General features: G+C 39.1%; 1 protein-coding gene and 1 pseudogene across 1 annotated transcript; both read right to left on the reverse strand.

Annotated features, from left to right (window-relative positions):
* Positions 1 to 1,349: 1,349 nt before the first annotated feature.
* On the reverse strand, positions 1,350 to 4,609 carry LOC110569563 (zinc finger protein 343-like; annotated as a pseudogene).
* LOC105722019 (small nuclear ribonucleoprotein-associated protein B-like) lies at positions 3,530 to 4,172 on the reverse strand. The gene has a single exon (XM_064360185.1). The coding sequence runs from the start codon at positions 4,160 to 4,162 to the stop codon at positions 3,530 to 3,532; it is 633 nt and encodes a 210-aa protein (XP_064216255.1). The 5' UTR covers positions 4,163 to 4,172.
* Positions 4,610 to 15,535: the final 10,926 nt, after the last annotated feature.

The following is a 15,535-nucleotide window of genomic DNA, read 5'->3' on the forward strand; positions in this document are numbered from 1 at the left end:
GTCCCTTTAAACTGTACCAATTGCCCATGGACCTTTGTTGAGGCTGGAAACCACCAACCATTCCTCTCTGATATTTAGTTACCTTCCCAGGATGCTGCTAGTACAGAGGGTACCTACACCTCACCAGGACCTACAAGTCTGTGGGATCCTGCTCCCTGACCTAGCCCAGGTGTAACTACTATTCTTTTATCTTCCGTATTTGACCATTTGGCATCCTTCCATAGGCCACATTCTAACTGCTGCCCTTGCTCACCATCCTGGGCCTACCTGCACACTTCTCTTTTGTAGGGGTGTGCAGTTTGTAGCGTACAATAACCAAGTACATTTAAACATATCTGTATCTTATGCCTACAGCAATGCAGAACCTTTTTCCTACTTCCTGCTGTAACTGCAACAAAGACTTTAGCTCCTAGTTCTTTCTTCTTCCCATCCATTTGGCCTTGGTGTTTCTTATGTGGCCCTGTGTGGATGCCATGACTTCCCACCTCTAAGGAACTGTGAGTATGACTGACTTATTCCTTCATGACAATCACTTTTGTGTCTGCCTGTCTTACCACACCTAACTAAATTAAATCCCAGATACCATGTAAAACACCTGGAAATTTCCTTTTAGTCTAGATGTCTTTCCTCTAGCCTCCTGGTCCCCTTTAAAGCATCCAAATGGTTTTTGCCATGGGTCTTGTACTGATGCAAAGCCAGATTTTGATAACTCGTTTCTTTGTCATTCCTGAGCCTGAATCCAGGGATTCCATCTTTTCTGCTTTCATCTTTGGTTTTTGCCTGGAACCTTGCACCCTTCCCAGCTCTAGGTACTATCTTATTTTTCCACTGCCTTCTCTATCTCCTGAGGTCTTATTACCCAAGAATAAACCTCCCTTACTTCCTGCTATTCAAGTCAGCTGATTTGCTCTTCAGCTTCACCTTGATTCACACATCAAAAAGTATCTATTGAGCACATATTAATTCCAGGCATTGAGTATCTATCAATGAAACAAAGAGACATGGGCCATGCTCTGTGGTAAGGCCATGGATTCCCAGTTCTTCGCTCTGTGCTAGAATCTTCCTTTGTCTCCAGCCCTACTCTTCACCCTGGTTATTTGCCTGAGCCTGAAGGAATGGTGTACACGTGTTTGGGGCTGCTCTTTCATGTTTTCCTGCCAATGTAGGTAATTATACTTTCAGGTCTTGATGTCTCTCTGCCTCCCTTCTCCTGTAGATCACTGAGTTGGCCTAGCAGATGCCCAAAGGCAGGAAGAAGTGACATTTTGTAATTGAGGAAAGCAAGAAAGGTTTGGAGCAACTACTTTCAAGAATGAAATTAATTACTTTAGAATAGGAAATTAACTGGCTCAGCTCAGGTTAGTGAACAGCTCAATTGTAATTGCAAGTGTACACATATTATTAATGTACTTTTCAATAATATTTGATTTATTCATCTCAATCTCTTGGTGGCTTAACACAAACTGAGGATGGGGATGAGGAGGTGTGGAAGGAAGAACATGAAAGGAGAAACCAACTTGTACTGAACTCCAGTGATATTACAAAATATTTATTTCATTTAAAATACATCACTCCTATGAGATAGTTATTAACCTATCAATGATTCATATACAAAAACATAAAAAAATAACTTACCCAGGATCACACAGGGACTAACTGGTAGTCTTAGATTAACCTAAGCCTATACAGTACCAAATTTATATCTTTTAGAATACTTTGTAGCATTTTAAAATATGTATTTCTATGTGAAATGCTACATTCCTGATCTATACATCTTCAGATGTGATGATATGCAAGCTACCACAGCTGAGTCTTTCTCAAACTCTAATCACTATATGAATCACCTGAGGATTCTACTTAAATGCAGATTCTAATTCAGTAAGCCCAGAGTGAGATCAAAGAATCTGCATTTCTAACAAGCTCCCAGCTGATACTAATACTGCTGGTCTAGGGAACACACTTTGAGGAGCAACACCTTAGTCCACTCGCCTAGATTTTATAGAGAAGAAAACTAAGGTTCATATAAGATGAGGAGACTCTTTGATAGCAAATTAATTAGTGACAGAGCCAACAAGACCAAAAAGTCCAGTGCTCCTTTCACTATGTTCTTTATACTACATAAAATATTATTTAAGATTACAAAACACATCAAATATATTTATTTTCTCTGTTTTTGCATTTGATAATACATTTTAAAACCAGAAAAAATGTGTATTAATGGTAAAACTTGATGCTTTATCTTTTTAAGAATAAAAAATGTTAAGTATAATTTCAAAAACAGATAGCACATCTTTTGGAGAACATATTTATCACGTATTGAATATGCAAAGTAAAATTGCTGTTAAACATATAATTTACTACAGAGCTTGCAAACAAATTACATTTATTTTATGGAAATGCTTTAATTTTTATTTTGTTTTGTTTTTACTTAAGACACAATTTCACATGCAAAGGGCTTTTTGCAACAGTTTAAATCTTTCTCTCACCCAGAAAACTTTATGTGGTTTTTAAAAAGTAATTCTCCAAGTCTCAAATACCAGTGTAGGTAATGTTAGAAAATGCAGTAAACCAATAAGATTGTTAACAACTTAACACTTAATCTTATAAGTGTACAAAGTTGTCAGTAAAAACTGCATTGTGCAGCACCAAGCACACTGCATGTTCCCAATAAAAATGTTAGTTACATGTGTTTATTGCAGCACTATTTGCAATAGCAAAGACTTGGAACCAACCCAAATGCCCATCAATGATAGACTGGATAAAGAAAATGTGGCACATATATACCATGGAATACTATACTGCCATAAACAAGGATGAGTTCATGTCCTTTGCAGGGACATGGATGAAGCTGGAAACCCTTATTTTCAGCAAACTAACACAGGAACAGAAAACCAAACACCACATGTTCTCACTCATAAACAGGAGTTGAACAGTGAGAACACATGGACACAGAGAGGGGAACATCACACACTGGGGCCTGTCAGGAGGTGAGGGTCTAAGAGAGGAATAGCATTAGGAGAAATACCTAATGTAGATGACAGGTTAATGGGTACAGCAAACCACCATGGCACATGTATACATATGTAACAAACCTGCACGTTCTACAGTGTATCCCGGAACTTAAAGTATAATCTAAAAAAAGTTACACTATTATCAGTAGCAGTAGTATCCTCATTATAATCCTCGTGAAATCAAGTCAGAAGACTCTTGTTGAAGAGAACACATTTTTTTTTAATGTTCTCTTCAGAGTTTATTATAAACCAGTTTCAGAGGCCACAAGGAAATAAAAGGACTATGTACAGCCTAAGGGAAACAGGCAGGGAGCTGAGGAGGGTCAAGATGAGTCTAGGGCCTTGGTGGGCGCATTCCCGGGGGAGGGGGCCCTGTAAGGGAAACCAGACAACCCAGTGAGACTCCGCGAACAGCAGCATAACAAACAAACAGGTCTGTGGTAACGCAGCCCTGAGGAATCGAGCCCACACCTCTGCAGAGCTACTTCCATACTCTGTGGCCAAGGGTCAAGAAGGCCTCACATCCCAGCGGGAGGAGGCCGCCTTCCCGGAGGGGGCATGCCCATTGGAGTCCCTCTTCCAGGAGGGATCCCCACTGGGGGACCCATAGGGGGCCTCATACCAGGAGGTGGGCCCATCGTGCCTGGAGGGGGTGCTCCTCGGCCCATAGGAGGGGGAGGACCCCCACGGCCAGGTGGGTACTGGGTTGGGGCTGCAGCAGCTGCAACAGTGCCCCTTCCTTGTGGGGTCATCACCTGTTGAGATGGCCCGCCAACCCCATGCACTGGCCCAGCAAGTCCTGCAGGAGCCTGGGGCATGGGAACCCCAGCTGGGATTCCTCTGCCAGCAGCCCTGCCAATCCCTGGACCCCCGGCAGCTCCAGCAAGTGGTACTCGAGCAACATCAGTATCTTTGGGAGGAGGTCCCTCTACTGCCATTGAGACCAGGTTCTCCCCTCGCAGCAGCACCAGACCAAGGACTTGCTTCTCTTCCCTTTCAGCTTGTTTGGAGTTCTTTGGCTTGATCTTCCTGAACTCATCACAGTCACAGAGGATCAAATTCATGTGCTTGTCAAAAGCCTTGAAGGTGCCAATGAAGATCCGGCCGTCCTGCAGGATGCACCTCATCCTGTAGTCAATATGCGGCAGCATCTTGCTGCTCTTGCCCACCGTCCTAAGTAGGGCTGCTGGGCTCTTCTCCCTTGTCTTAGGACAGAGAATGTTTTGCTGCCATGCCCAATGAGAGAAGATTCCTGTAATTCTCACTTCTTTGTATAGATTCCTCTGCTCTGGACTCAGTCTCTTCCATTCTGCTTCCGTGAAGATCACAGTCACATCCCTGAATGTAACTGGTACCACAATTTGGGCCTTTCCCTCCTTTTCCTGGGGCCAGTGAGTATCATTAGAAGGCAAGCCTTTTGCTTTATGATTTTGAGCCAGTTTCTTCATGGTCTCTATATTTTCCCCATTCTTTGAAAGGAAAATCTCCTCCCAGTCTTCATCTCCCAGTGCTGAAGGATAAGGCAACATCATGGCCCCAAAGTCAGCCTAGTATGTGCCTTGAAATTCTGCCAGAGGTCCAGGTATGTGTTATTTCATCTCAAGATGGATTCTGCTGCCTGTGGTGACTTCTTCCAACCTTAACTGTAAAAGCCCATCTTTTCTCCATGCAGCCAGGACCAGACAGTAGTTTCTCAGGGGCACAGAACTCCTTCCTTTCTCAAGAGATAGTCATCTCCTGGCAGACAGGCATTGAGAAGGTGGACCAGAGCCAGCGGGCGAGTTCTCTCAGACCTCATGCGCCGACCTGTGCCAGAACTACAGTCCAGCATCCTCGTAGGCTTCGGCTCCCATTGGTCGCCACGGAGCCGCTTCTGGGCCATGCATCGGCTAATTTACCAGGACAGGGACTACTGCAGTGAGAGCCTCTGTCTCTTCTCTTAAAATACCCATGCTGAAAACAGGTTCTGGCTCCCGAGTGAAGTCTCTGTCCCCTCGGCCGAAGAGAACACATTTTTAAGGTAAAATGGCTGATTAGATGAGTCAATCCAATCCAAGAAGCTAATTTCAGTGAGAATTGTACTCATCTAAAGAATCACATAAGTAACTCCCTTGTCCACTATTTTCAAGTCCTAAAGTATAAACAAGTATAGTGGAGAGAAAAACTGTCTCTCTGACCTCCAAAGACTTGATAATTGAGTCTGTGAAATACACAGTAGACCGATTAACAGGAGAAAAGGCATCCACATTTATTACATACATGGAAGGTCACAGAAAGAAAATGGAATGCCCCAAAAACCCAGTGAGATCTAGAAGCGTATATACTCTCTTCAGTGGGGAGAATAGACAGGGTATGCAGGCAACCTAAGAGACCATAAATGATTCGTGAGGAAGGTGAATAGGTATAGCTTGTGACAAAATCTGTCTGGATCTGGTACTGATCTTCAGTCTCTGATCCTGTGGTGTGGTTAATGAGATTCCCAGGGAGGAGACTCATTGAGGAGAAAATTGAGTTCCATTTGGAAGACCTATCTTTAGTCAGATAACGGAAGTTCAGAGAGAGTCCTTCCCTGTGTCTAGAGAGATAAATAAATGAAAGATAGTAGGGTAGGAGAAGGTCAGAGAGAACTTGTTTCTCTTCTAGCTCAAAGCACTCAGCATGCCAAAGTGCTATACTTTGGGGTATCATTTTCTGAGCCCAGCACAAGATAAAGTTATGATTTGGCATTTTAGCCATGCTAACTATCGAAAGACTACTCAGATATTCTCTGACCAAAATGTTATTTGTTTCTATTAGTTTTTTTCTAATTCTTAAGTTTTCCTGCTACTATAACCCAGCTCAGCCTACAGTATCTCTACTACCCATATTTTTTCCAAATTAGATACTTTATTATGACTACCTCTAATTCTCACTATAAAAGCTCATTAATTCTTTTAATCATTTATCTTTTAATTAGGTACTTTTCATTAAATCAAAGGTTTAAAATGTGTTGCCTATTTTCTTCATAAGTTTTTTTGCCTATCTCATAGTGTAAAAAAAAATAACAATTTTAATCAAGAAATAGAAAATCTGAAAACTTCTATATATAGGTTAATATAACAGCTAAATAAGATTAAAAACTGGAATAATTATTAAGGCAATTCACTACATTAACAGAATATAGGGAAAAAATATAATCATTAGGATATAAAGGGCATTTTATGAAATTCAGTATCCAATCATGATTTTTAAAAAGGAAAAAATAGAAATCTTATAGAAAGCCAAAAATTGAAAGAAAATCCTTAAACTGAAAAAAACCATCTTCACAACCTTCTCCAAAAAAGGCATTCCACAAATGTTACTCAATGATTGGAAAAGCATAAAGACGGTTTGCCGAGTGTAAGATTTCTTCATAGAAAACCTAAATACTCTACCAATTCAAATTAATATGAGTTTAGCCAAATTTCTGGTTTTAGAGTCAATACACAAAGGTCAATTTAACTTACAGACATCACCAAACAAAAATTAGTTTATAATGCACATTTAAAAAGATATTCTAAAATTTTTAAATTACCAAGAAATAAATCTAACAAAAAATATATGAGATTTCTAAATAGCAAATGACAAAACGTTGTTGAAGGACATTAAAGAACTAGGTAAACTGAAATATATATACCGTATTTATAAGGACTATTCAAAACTGTAAAGGTGTCAATTTTGTTCAAATCAGGTATCAAAATTATACTGAGGGTCAAATCATACTTTTCATTGTCATTCAGTCATTCATTCTTTAACACATATAATTAGCATATGTAAAAATAATGTATAATCTGCCCTTACTAGGGCTATTTTAATCATGATAAAGAATAAATCAACTTCAACTAGCTTAAGCGATAAAGGGAATGTTCTCACATCCCTAGAAAGGTCTAGGGATCAATCTAGATTCAGGTCCACTAGATTCAAGAACTCAATGTCATCATTAGGACTCTGTCAGTCTGATTCTCCCCTTCTCTCTCAGCCATCTTTTCCTTTGTTATATTCATTCTCAGGGTCTTCCCACCTGCTAGTTGTCTATTACAGCTTTAAAAACAGCAAGTTTTTAAACTATTATATAATTTAACTGTGCTATGTCTTGACAAATGACCTAATTCATGTAAAACCCAAAAAAGAACAGATTGGGCCTATATTCAAGAGTTTGATTCTACCCATCAGTTCCATTAACTCTAATAAATCCAATCTCTAATATTATTAGTAAATCAGTGTCCCTAAGTAATCTGTATATTGCAGTGAATTTTCATATGTATTTAAATGTTTAAGAAATAAATGCAATGAATGGCATATTGTGTGTATGTGTGTGTGTGTGTGTGTGTGTGTGTGTGTGTGTACCAAAGTATATATAGTGACAAATACTTTTGGTCCAATTTGCATTATTATACAATGTGTATTTCCTAGAACTGTGTTCACTGTATCCTTTCTCTCTGCTCTTTAAATAAATGTAGATCTCTAATGGATGGATAACATATTTTATTCCACTATGTTATTCCTCCTGCTGCGTTTAGCCTTATCAAAGCCACGTATCTTAAACTCTAAACTATAGTTGGGAGTTTGGGTATACATTTTCTCTCCTATCTAGATTATAAATCTCTGGAGACCTCACACTATCTCAAGTCATACTTGTGTTTTTCATCAAGGCTCAGCCATGTGCCTGTCCAAGAAAAATACATGTTAATGCTTTGTTGAATTGAATGGTTCAGCTTAGTTCTTTTAATGAGAAGGAACTATGGGCTACCACTTTCATTTAATGTGTTTTGTTTTTAGGAATTTTTGAACTGTTATTCAATTTAGGTTCTGAAAGTATGTTAGGGTTTTCTCTTAAAAGCATAAAGTAATACTTCAATAAAAAATTTCACAAGAAATTTATCACTGAGACTACAAATGTGAGTTTAGCCATCATCCCTCCCGCTTTCTTCATCCCATTGCCTTGTTCCTCTTTATAAGCTCAATGGTTGCATAAAAATGTAAATTGTCTGCAACACTGACGTTCCCTTTCCATCTCTCCTTCATTATTAGTTACTTCATTAGTTTATTACTAGTTACTCACTATTTCATTACTCCCATCTTCATTACTAGTGTTTCCATGGAATCAGTAATTAATAGTAAAAAGATAAATTCTTTATCAAATAGAAGTCTATTTTCTGAACATAAGATTTATTAAAAGTTTCTAGCCTTCGATATTCTAATGCCCCAGTATGATTTTTAAGAATAAGGAGATGTATAAAAAGCTCGTAGTTGGATCTTGGGAGCAGGCGGATGGTCCACTGCGAGGTTAGCCACCGCTCACCTCCCTCCAAAAAAAGAATAAGGATTGGGCTTACCAGCTTGAGAAGCCGAGTTTATGAATTTAGCCACAGACAGATTGCCAGCTGACAGTATGTCAAATTCGGATTACAAAGACTAACAGAAGCAGAAAATAGAAATCATCTGATACTTTCTACTTAATGTGCTGTACACAAATTAATAGAGCAAATAAAGATGATTGGGGGGGAATAAGTCAATCTGTCAAGTTTTCCACGGAAACGTTTGCAAACAAACTTTAATTGGGTTCTTACTTTATTTAGTTAGCTATGTTTGAAATATCTTTGAAGATAAGATCATTGACTCTCATTTTTAGAGGAAGCACTGAAAAGTAACCTTTAAAAAAAAGCTCATGAATACAAATGGATTTAAATGGGAGTCTATTATCGCCTCAATGCTTGTATGCCACTCCATTAATATTAATGAGAGTTAGACATAAGCATTTATAAGAGATAAATAGACTCTTATGGTGTTTACTGCAAGATTGCCTTGTTCGGAAACCTGTAGTGTTGAACTTAACCACAGTTGCCAACAACAATGAATATAAAAAGAAGAAAACTTTAATATTTACAGCTTTTATATTCTTTCTCTCCCTGTCAAAGATATACCATTCCCTGCAGAAAAAGGGAATTAAAAATATATGCATTTATTGGCTTGTAAAATTTTGCTTCAAGTGACAAGCTCACTTCTTACATAAATAATTAATAAGATAGAAATGAATATGTAGTAGGCTCATTTCATTCCTCTAAGGGTTAAGTTCCATTTCTGTAAATTGGTTTGTACCCTATTTCAGTACTATCTGTCTTCACATCTGGGTATTTTCTTTGGTTCTTTCATGGTGATTTGAGATCATTAGAGATTTGCTAGTAATTGACCTGTTTGGATTGCACATGAGTGGCATCTGTTGCAAGATAATGCAGGGATTCTTGAGCAAGGTGGCCAAACAGGAACAGCTCCTATATACAGCTCCCAGGAAGACCAATGCAGAAGGCAGGTGATTCCTGCATTTCCAACTGCAGTACCCGAATCACCTCATTGGGACTGGTTAGAAGTGGGTGCAGCCCACAGAGGGCGAGTAGAAGCAGGGTGGGGCATCACCTCACCCAGGAAGTGCAAGGGGCCAGGGAACTCCCTACCCTAGCCAGGGGAAGCCATGAGGGACTGTACCGTGAGGGAGAGAGCTATCTGGCCCACATACTATGCTTTTTCCACTATCTTTGCAACCCGCAGACCAGGAGATTCCCTCAGGTGTCTACATCATCACAGTCAGCCCTGGGTTTCAAGCACAAAGCTGGGCGTATCTTTGGGCAGACACCCAGCCTGCTGCAGGATTTTTTTTTTTTTTTTTTTGTATCCCAGTGGTGCCTGGAATGCCAGCAAGACAGAACCATTCACTCCCCTGGAAAGGAGGCTGAAGGCAAGGAGCCAAGTGGTCTTGCTCAGCGGATCCCACATCTACAGAGCACAACAAGCTAAGATCCGCTGGCTTGAAATTCTCGCTGCCAGCACAGCAGTCTGAAATCAACATGGACACTGGAGCTTGGTCGGGAGAGGGGCGTCCGCCATTACTATGGCTTGAGTAGGCGGTTTTCCCCTCACAGTGTAAACAAAGCCACCAGGAAATTCAGACTGGGCAGAATCCACCACAGCACCACAAAGCCACTGTAGCCAGACTGCCATTCTAGATTCCTCCTCTCTGGGCAGGGCATCTCTGAAAGAAAGGCAGCAGCCCCAGTCAGGGGCTTATAGATAAAACTCCAATCTTCCTGGGTCAGAGCATCTGGAGAAAGGGGTGACTGTGGATACAGTTTCGGTAGACTTAAACGTTCCTGTCTACCAACTCTGAAGAGAGCAGTGGATCTCCCAGCACAGAGCTCAAGCTCTGCTTAGGGACAGACTGCCTCCTCAAGTGAGTCCCTGACCCCTGGGCCTCCTGACTAGAAAACATCTCCCAGCAGGGGCCTTCAGACACCTCATACAAGAGAGCTCTGACTGGCATCTGGTGGGTGCCCCAATGGGATGAAGCTTCTGGAGGAAAAAGCAGGCAGCAGTCTTTGCTGTTCTGCAGCCTATGCTGGTGACACCTAGTCAAACAGTGTATCTAGCAAACTTTAGCAGACCTGCAGAAGAGGTGCCTGTCAGAGAGAAAACTAATAAACAGAAAGGAATAGCATCAACATCAAGAAACCAAGGAACACTCAAAAACCCCATCCGAAAGTCACCAACATCAAGACTAAAGATAGACAAATCCACGAAGATGAGGAAAACCCAGTGCAAAAAGGCTGAAAATTCCAAAAACTCAGGATGAAGAAACTCACTCAAAACTGCACAACTACATGGAAACTGAACAACCTGCTCCTGAATGACCACTGGGTAAATAACGAAGTTAAGGCAGAAATAAAGATCTCTGAAACTAATGAGAACAAAGACATGACGTACCAGAATCTCTGGAACACAGCTAAAGCAGTGTTTGGAGGGAAATTTATAACACTAAATGTCCACAGGAGGAAGCAGGAAAGATTTAAAATCAACACCCTAACATAACAATTAAAAGAACTAGAGAGGCAAGAGCAACAATTCAAAAGCTAGTAGAAGACAAGAAATAACTAAGATCAGAGCAGAACTGAAGGAGACAGAAACATCAAGCAGTCTTCAAAAAAAATCAATGAATCTAGGAGCTGGTTTTTTGAAAAGATTAACAAAACAGACCACAAGCCAGACTAATAAAGAAAAAAAGAAAGAAGAATTAAATAGACACACTAAAAAATGATAAAGGGGATATCACCACTGATCCCACAGAAATACAAACTATCATCAAAGAATACTATAAACACCTCTACACAAAGAAACTAGAAAATCTAGAAGAAATGAATAAATATCTAGACACCTGCAACCTCCCAAGACTAAACCAGAAAGAAGTCTAATCCCTGAAAAGACCAATAGCAAGTTTTGAAATTCAGGCAATAATTAATAGCCTACCAACCAAAAAAAATCCCAGGACCAGACAGATTCACAGCTGAATTCTAACAGAGGTACAAAGAGGAGCTGGCACCATTCTTTCTAAAACTATTCCAAGCAATAGAAAAAGAGCGACTTCTCGTTCACTCTTTTTATGAGGCCAGCATCATCCTGATACCACAACCTGGCAGAGACACAACAAAAAATGGAACATTTTAGGCCAATATCCTTGATGAACATCAATGCAAAAATCTGCAATAAAATACTGGCAAACTAAATCCAGCAGCACATTAAAAAGCTTATCCACCACGATCAAGTCAGCTTCATCCCTAGGTTTCAAGGCTAGTTCAACATATGCAAATCAATAAATGTAATCCATCATATAAACAGAACCTAATGACAAAAACCACATGATTATCACAATAGATGCAGAAAAGGCCTTCGATAAAATTCAACACTGCTTCATGCTAAAAACTCTCAATAAACATATTGATGGAACATATCTCAAAGTAATATGAACTTTTTTTGTGAAACCCATAGCCAATATCATACTGAATGGGCAAGAGCTGGAAGCATTCCCTTTGAAAACCGGCATAAGACAAGGATGCCCTCTCTCACCACTCTTATACAATGTAGTATTGGAAGTTCGGGCCAGGGCAATCAGGCAAGAGAAAACAATAAAGCATATTCAAATAGAAAAAGAGGAACTCAAATTATCTCTGTTTGTATAGATGACATAATTGTATATTTAGAAAACCCCATCGTCTCATACCAAAAAGTCCTTAAGCTGATAAGCAACTTCAAAAAAGTCTCAGGATACAAAATCAATGTGCAAAAATCATAAGCATTCCTATACACCAATAATAGAGAGCCAAATTATGAGTGAACTCTCATTCATGATTGCTACAAAGAAAATAAAATACCTAGGAATACAATTTACGAGGGGTGTGAAGACCTCTTCAAGGAGAACTACAAACCACTGCTCAAGGAAATAAGAGAGGACACAAACAAATGGAAAAACATTTCATGTTCATTAATAGGAAGAATCAATATTGTGACAATGGCCACACTGCTCAAAGTAATTTATAGATTCAATGCTATTCCCATCAAGCTACCATTAACTTTCTTCATAGAATTAGGAAAAATTACTTTAAATTTCATACGGTCCAAAAAAGAGCCCATATAGGCAAGATCATCCTAATCAAAAAGAACAAAACTGAAGGCATCACACTACCTGACCTGACTTCAAACTATACTTCAAGGTTACAGTAACCAAAACAGCATGGTACTGTACCAAAAAGATATATAGACCAATGGAACAGAAGAGAGGCCTCAGAAATAATACCACACATCTACAACCATCTGATCTTTAACAAACCTGACAAAAACAAGCAATGGGGAAAGGATTCCCTATTAAAAAAAATGATGTTGGGAAACTGGCTAACCATACACAGAAAACTGAAACTGGACCCCTTCCTTACACCTTACACAAAAATTAACTCAAGATGGATTAAAAATTTAAACATGAGATCTAAAACCATAAAAAAAAAACCTTGGAAGAAAACCTAGGCAATACCATTCAGGACATAGGCATGGGGAAAGACTTTATGACTAAAACACCAAAAGCAATGGCAACAAAAGCCAAATTGACCAATGGGATCTAATTAAACTAAACAGCTTCTGCACAGCAAAAGAAACTATCATCAGAGTGAACAGGCAACCTACAGAATGGGAGAACATTTTCGCAATATATCCATTTGACAAAGGGCTAATATGCAGAATCTAAAAGGAACTTATGCAAATTTACAAGAAAAAAACAAACCCATCAAAAAGTGGGCAAAAGGTAAGAACAGATACTTCTCAAAAGAAGACATTTATGCAGCCAACAGACATATGAAAAAAAGATCATGATCATTGGTCATTAGAGAAATGCAAATCAAAACTACAATGAGATACCATCTCATGCCAGTTAGATTGGTGCTCATTAAAAAGTCAGGAAACAACAGATGCTGGAAAGGATGTGGGGAAATAGGGACACTCTTACACTGTTAGTGGGAGTGTAAATTAGTTCAACCATTGTGGAAGACAGTGTGGCGATTCCTCAAGGATCTAGAACTAGAAATACCATTTGACCCGGCATCCCATTACTTGGTATATACCCAAAGGATTATAAATCATTCTACAATAAAGACATATGCACATGTATGTTTATTGCAACACTGTTTGCAATAGCAATAAATTGGAGCCAACACAAATGCCCATCAATGATAGACTGGATTAAAAAAATGTGCCACATATACACCATGGAATACTATGCAACCATAAAAAAGAATGAGTTCATGTCCTTTGCAGGGACATGGATGAAGCTGGAAACCCTCATTCTCAGCAAACTAACACAGGAACAGAAAACCAAATACCACATGTTCTCACTCATAAGTGGAAGTTGAATGGGGAGAACATATGGGCACGGGGAGGGGAACATCATACACTGGGGCCTGTCAGGGGGTGGGGGGCAAGGGAAATGATAGCATTAGGAGAAATATATAATGTAGACAATGTGCTGACAGGTGCAGCAAACCACCATGGCACGTGTATACCTATGTAACAAACCTGCAAGTTCCGCACATGTACTCCAGAACATAAGTATAATTTTAAAAAAATAATAATAAGAAGAAAAAGATAATAGCCCTACAGTTCACAATTAAGTGCTTGCCATGTTATTAATTGCGGCCAAACCAGAATAAAGACTCCTGAGGTATCATTTTCCTTTAGACAACTTCATTTTGTTCTTACTGTAATCTCTATTATAAATGAAGCACTTTGGCTGAGAACAATGATTTGTGTATCACACAGTTTGTCCATCCCATGTCTACAGCAATTAGTAACCCAGTCCTTGTGGTCTCATTTTCACTCACCCTCTCTTTCCCTTCATAAGCTCCCCATCCCCAAAATTAACAGCACTGCTCTTCCCAGAAGAGAAAAGATCAATGTAATGTGAAAGTCAGATGAGTTAACCTCTACTACTCACTTAATGATGAACGCCACCACCACTAACAATTTATTTCCAGGCTGCAGAATAGGCATGGATCTTGCCATTTTATTCCCAATGCCCAGATGTGCCTTATTTGGTAGGAAGCATGTATCAGAGAAACACTTGCTTTCTTTTTATCACATTTACAGATGCCTATTAGAACTGAGCTAAAATTTGCATGGATAAGCCAGAGATTAGCAAGTAAACACAGACACTCTCCTGGATATAGCAGAATAGAAACATTGCTGACCTATGCATTCATGAATGACAATCCAAACATAATACCATGAGGCTAATTAACTGTACATGAAGGAAGTGAAAATATTCTTTTCATACGGGTAAACTAAATTCAGTTCAAGTTCCTTTAGACCAATAAGCATTTTAGACAACCTGACTAAAAAGTGTCTTAAAACCAAGTCAAATGTTTTTCTTAAAAGAGAAACTTGACACAGTATCATTTATATATCAACTGAGCATCAGAATGATGCAAAGAAAATTGAAACTTCTATTTTATTTCAAATTAAGAGTCTAAAAGTGACAGAGAAAAAAAGGAAATTAGTTAAAAACTACCAGGTCTCTAAAATAGATATGTAAGTGTATAGTGAGCAAGTAGTCTATTTATAACACTATAATAAAATAATATAAATTATATATGATTACTTCTTTTGAAAAAAAATTCATTTGAAAAACTATACAGCAGGAAATTTTAAATCACACAATTTAAAAACACCAGTTATGGGTCAGGCATGGTGGGTCATGCCTGTAATCCCAGTACTTTGGGAGGCTGAGGCAGGCAGATCATGAGGTCAGCAGTTCGAGACCAGCCTGACCAATATTGTGAAACCCATCTCTACCAAAAATACAAAAATTAGCTGGGCATGGTGGCACGTGCCTGTAGTCCTAGCTACTGAGGAGGCTGAGGCAGGAGAATCACTTGAACCCAGGAGGTGGAGGTTGCAGTGAGCCAAGATCACACCATTGCACTCCAGCCTAGGTAAGAGAGCGAAACTCCATCTTAAAAATAAAATAAAATAAAAGCACAAATAATGAAATCATTTTGAATGAAACTGCTATTCGGAAATATTTTGATACAATAGTCTGTAAAAACTCTGAAAATATAACACTTAAATTATTAATAATTATTAATAGTAAAAATCCTCTGTGGACTACATGGAACAGAAACATTCTTGCCTGCAATCTT

The sequence above is a fragment of the Aotus nancymaae genome, unplaced genomic scaffold (genome assembly GCF_030222135.1).
Source record: "Aotus nancymaae isolate 86718 unplaced genomic scaffold, 86718_ANA_hifiasm-v0.15.2.pri h1tg000039l, whole genome shotgun sequence".
Taxonomy (NCBI): Eukaryota; Metazoa; Chordata; class Mammalia; order Primates; family Aotidae; genus Aotus; species Aotus nancymaae.

Excerpts from the sequence above, each read along its gene's own strand:
- LOC105722019 (XM_064360185.1), bottom strand. The coding sequence starts at position 4,162 with ATGCTGCCGCATATTGACTACAGGATGAGGTGCATCCTGCAGGACGGC.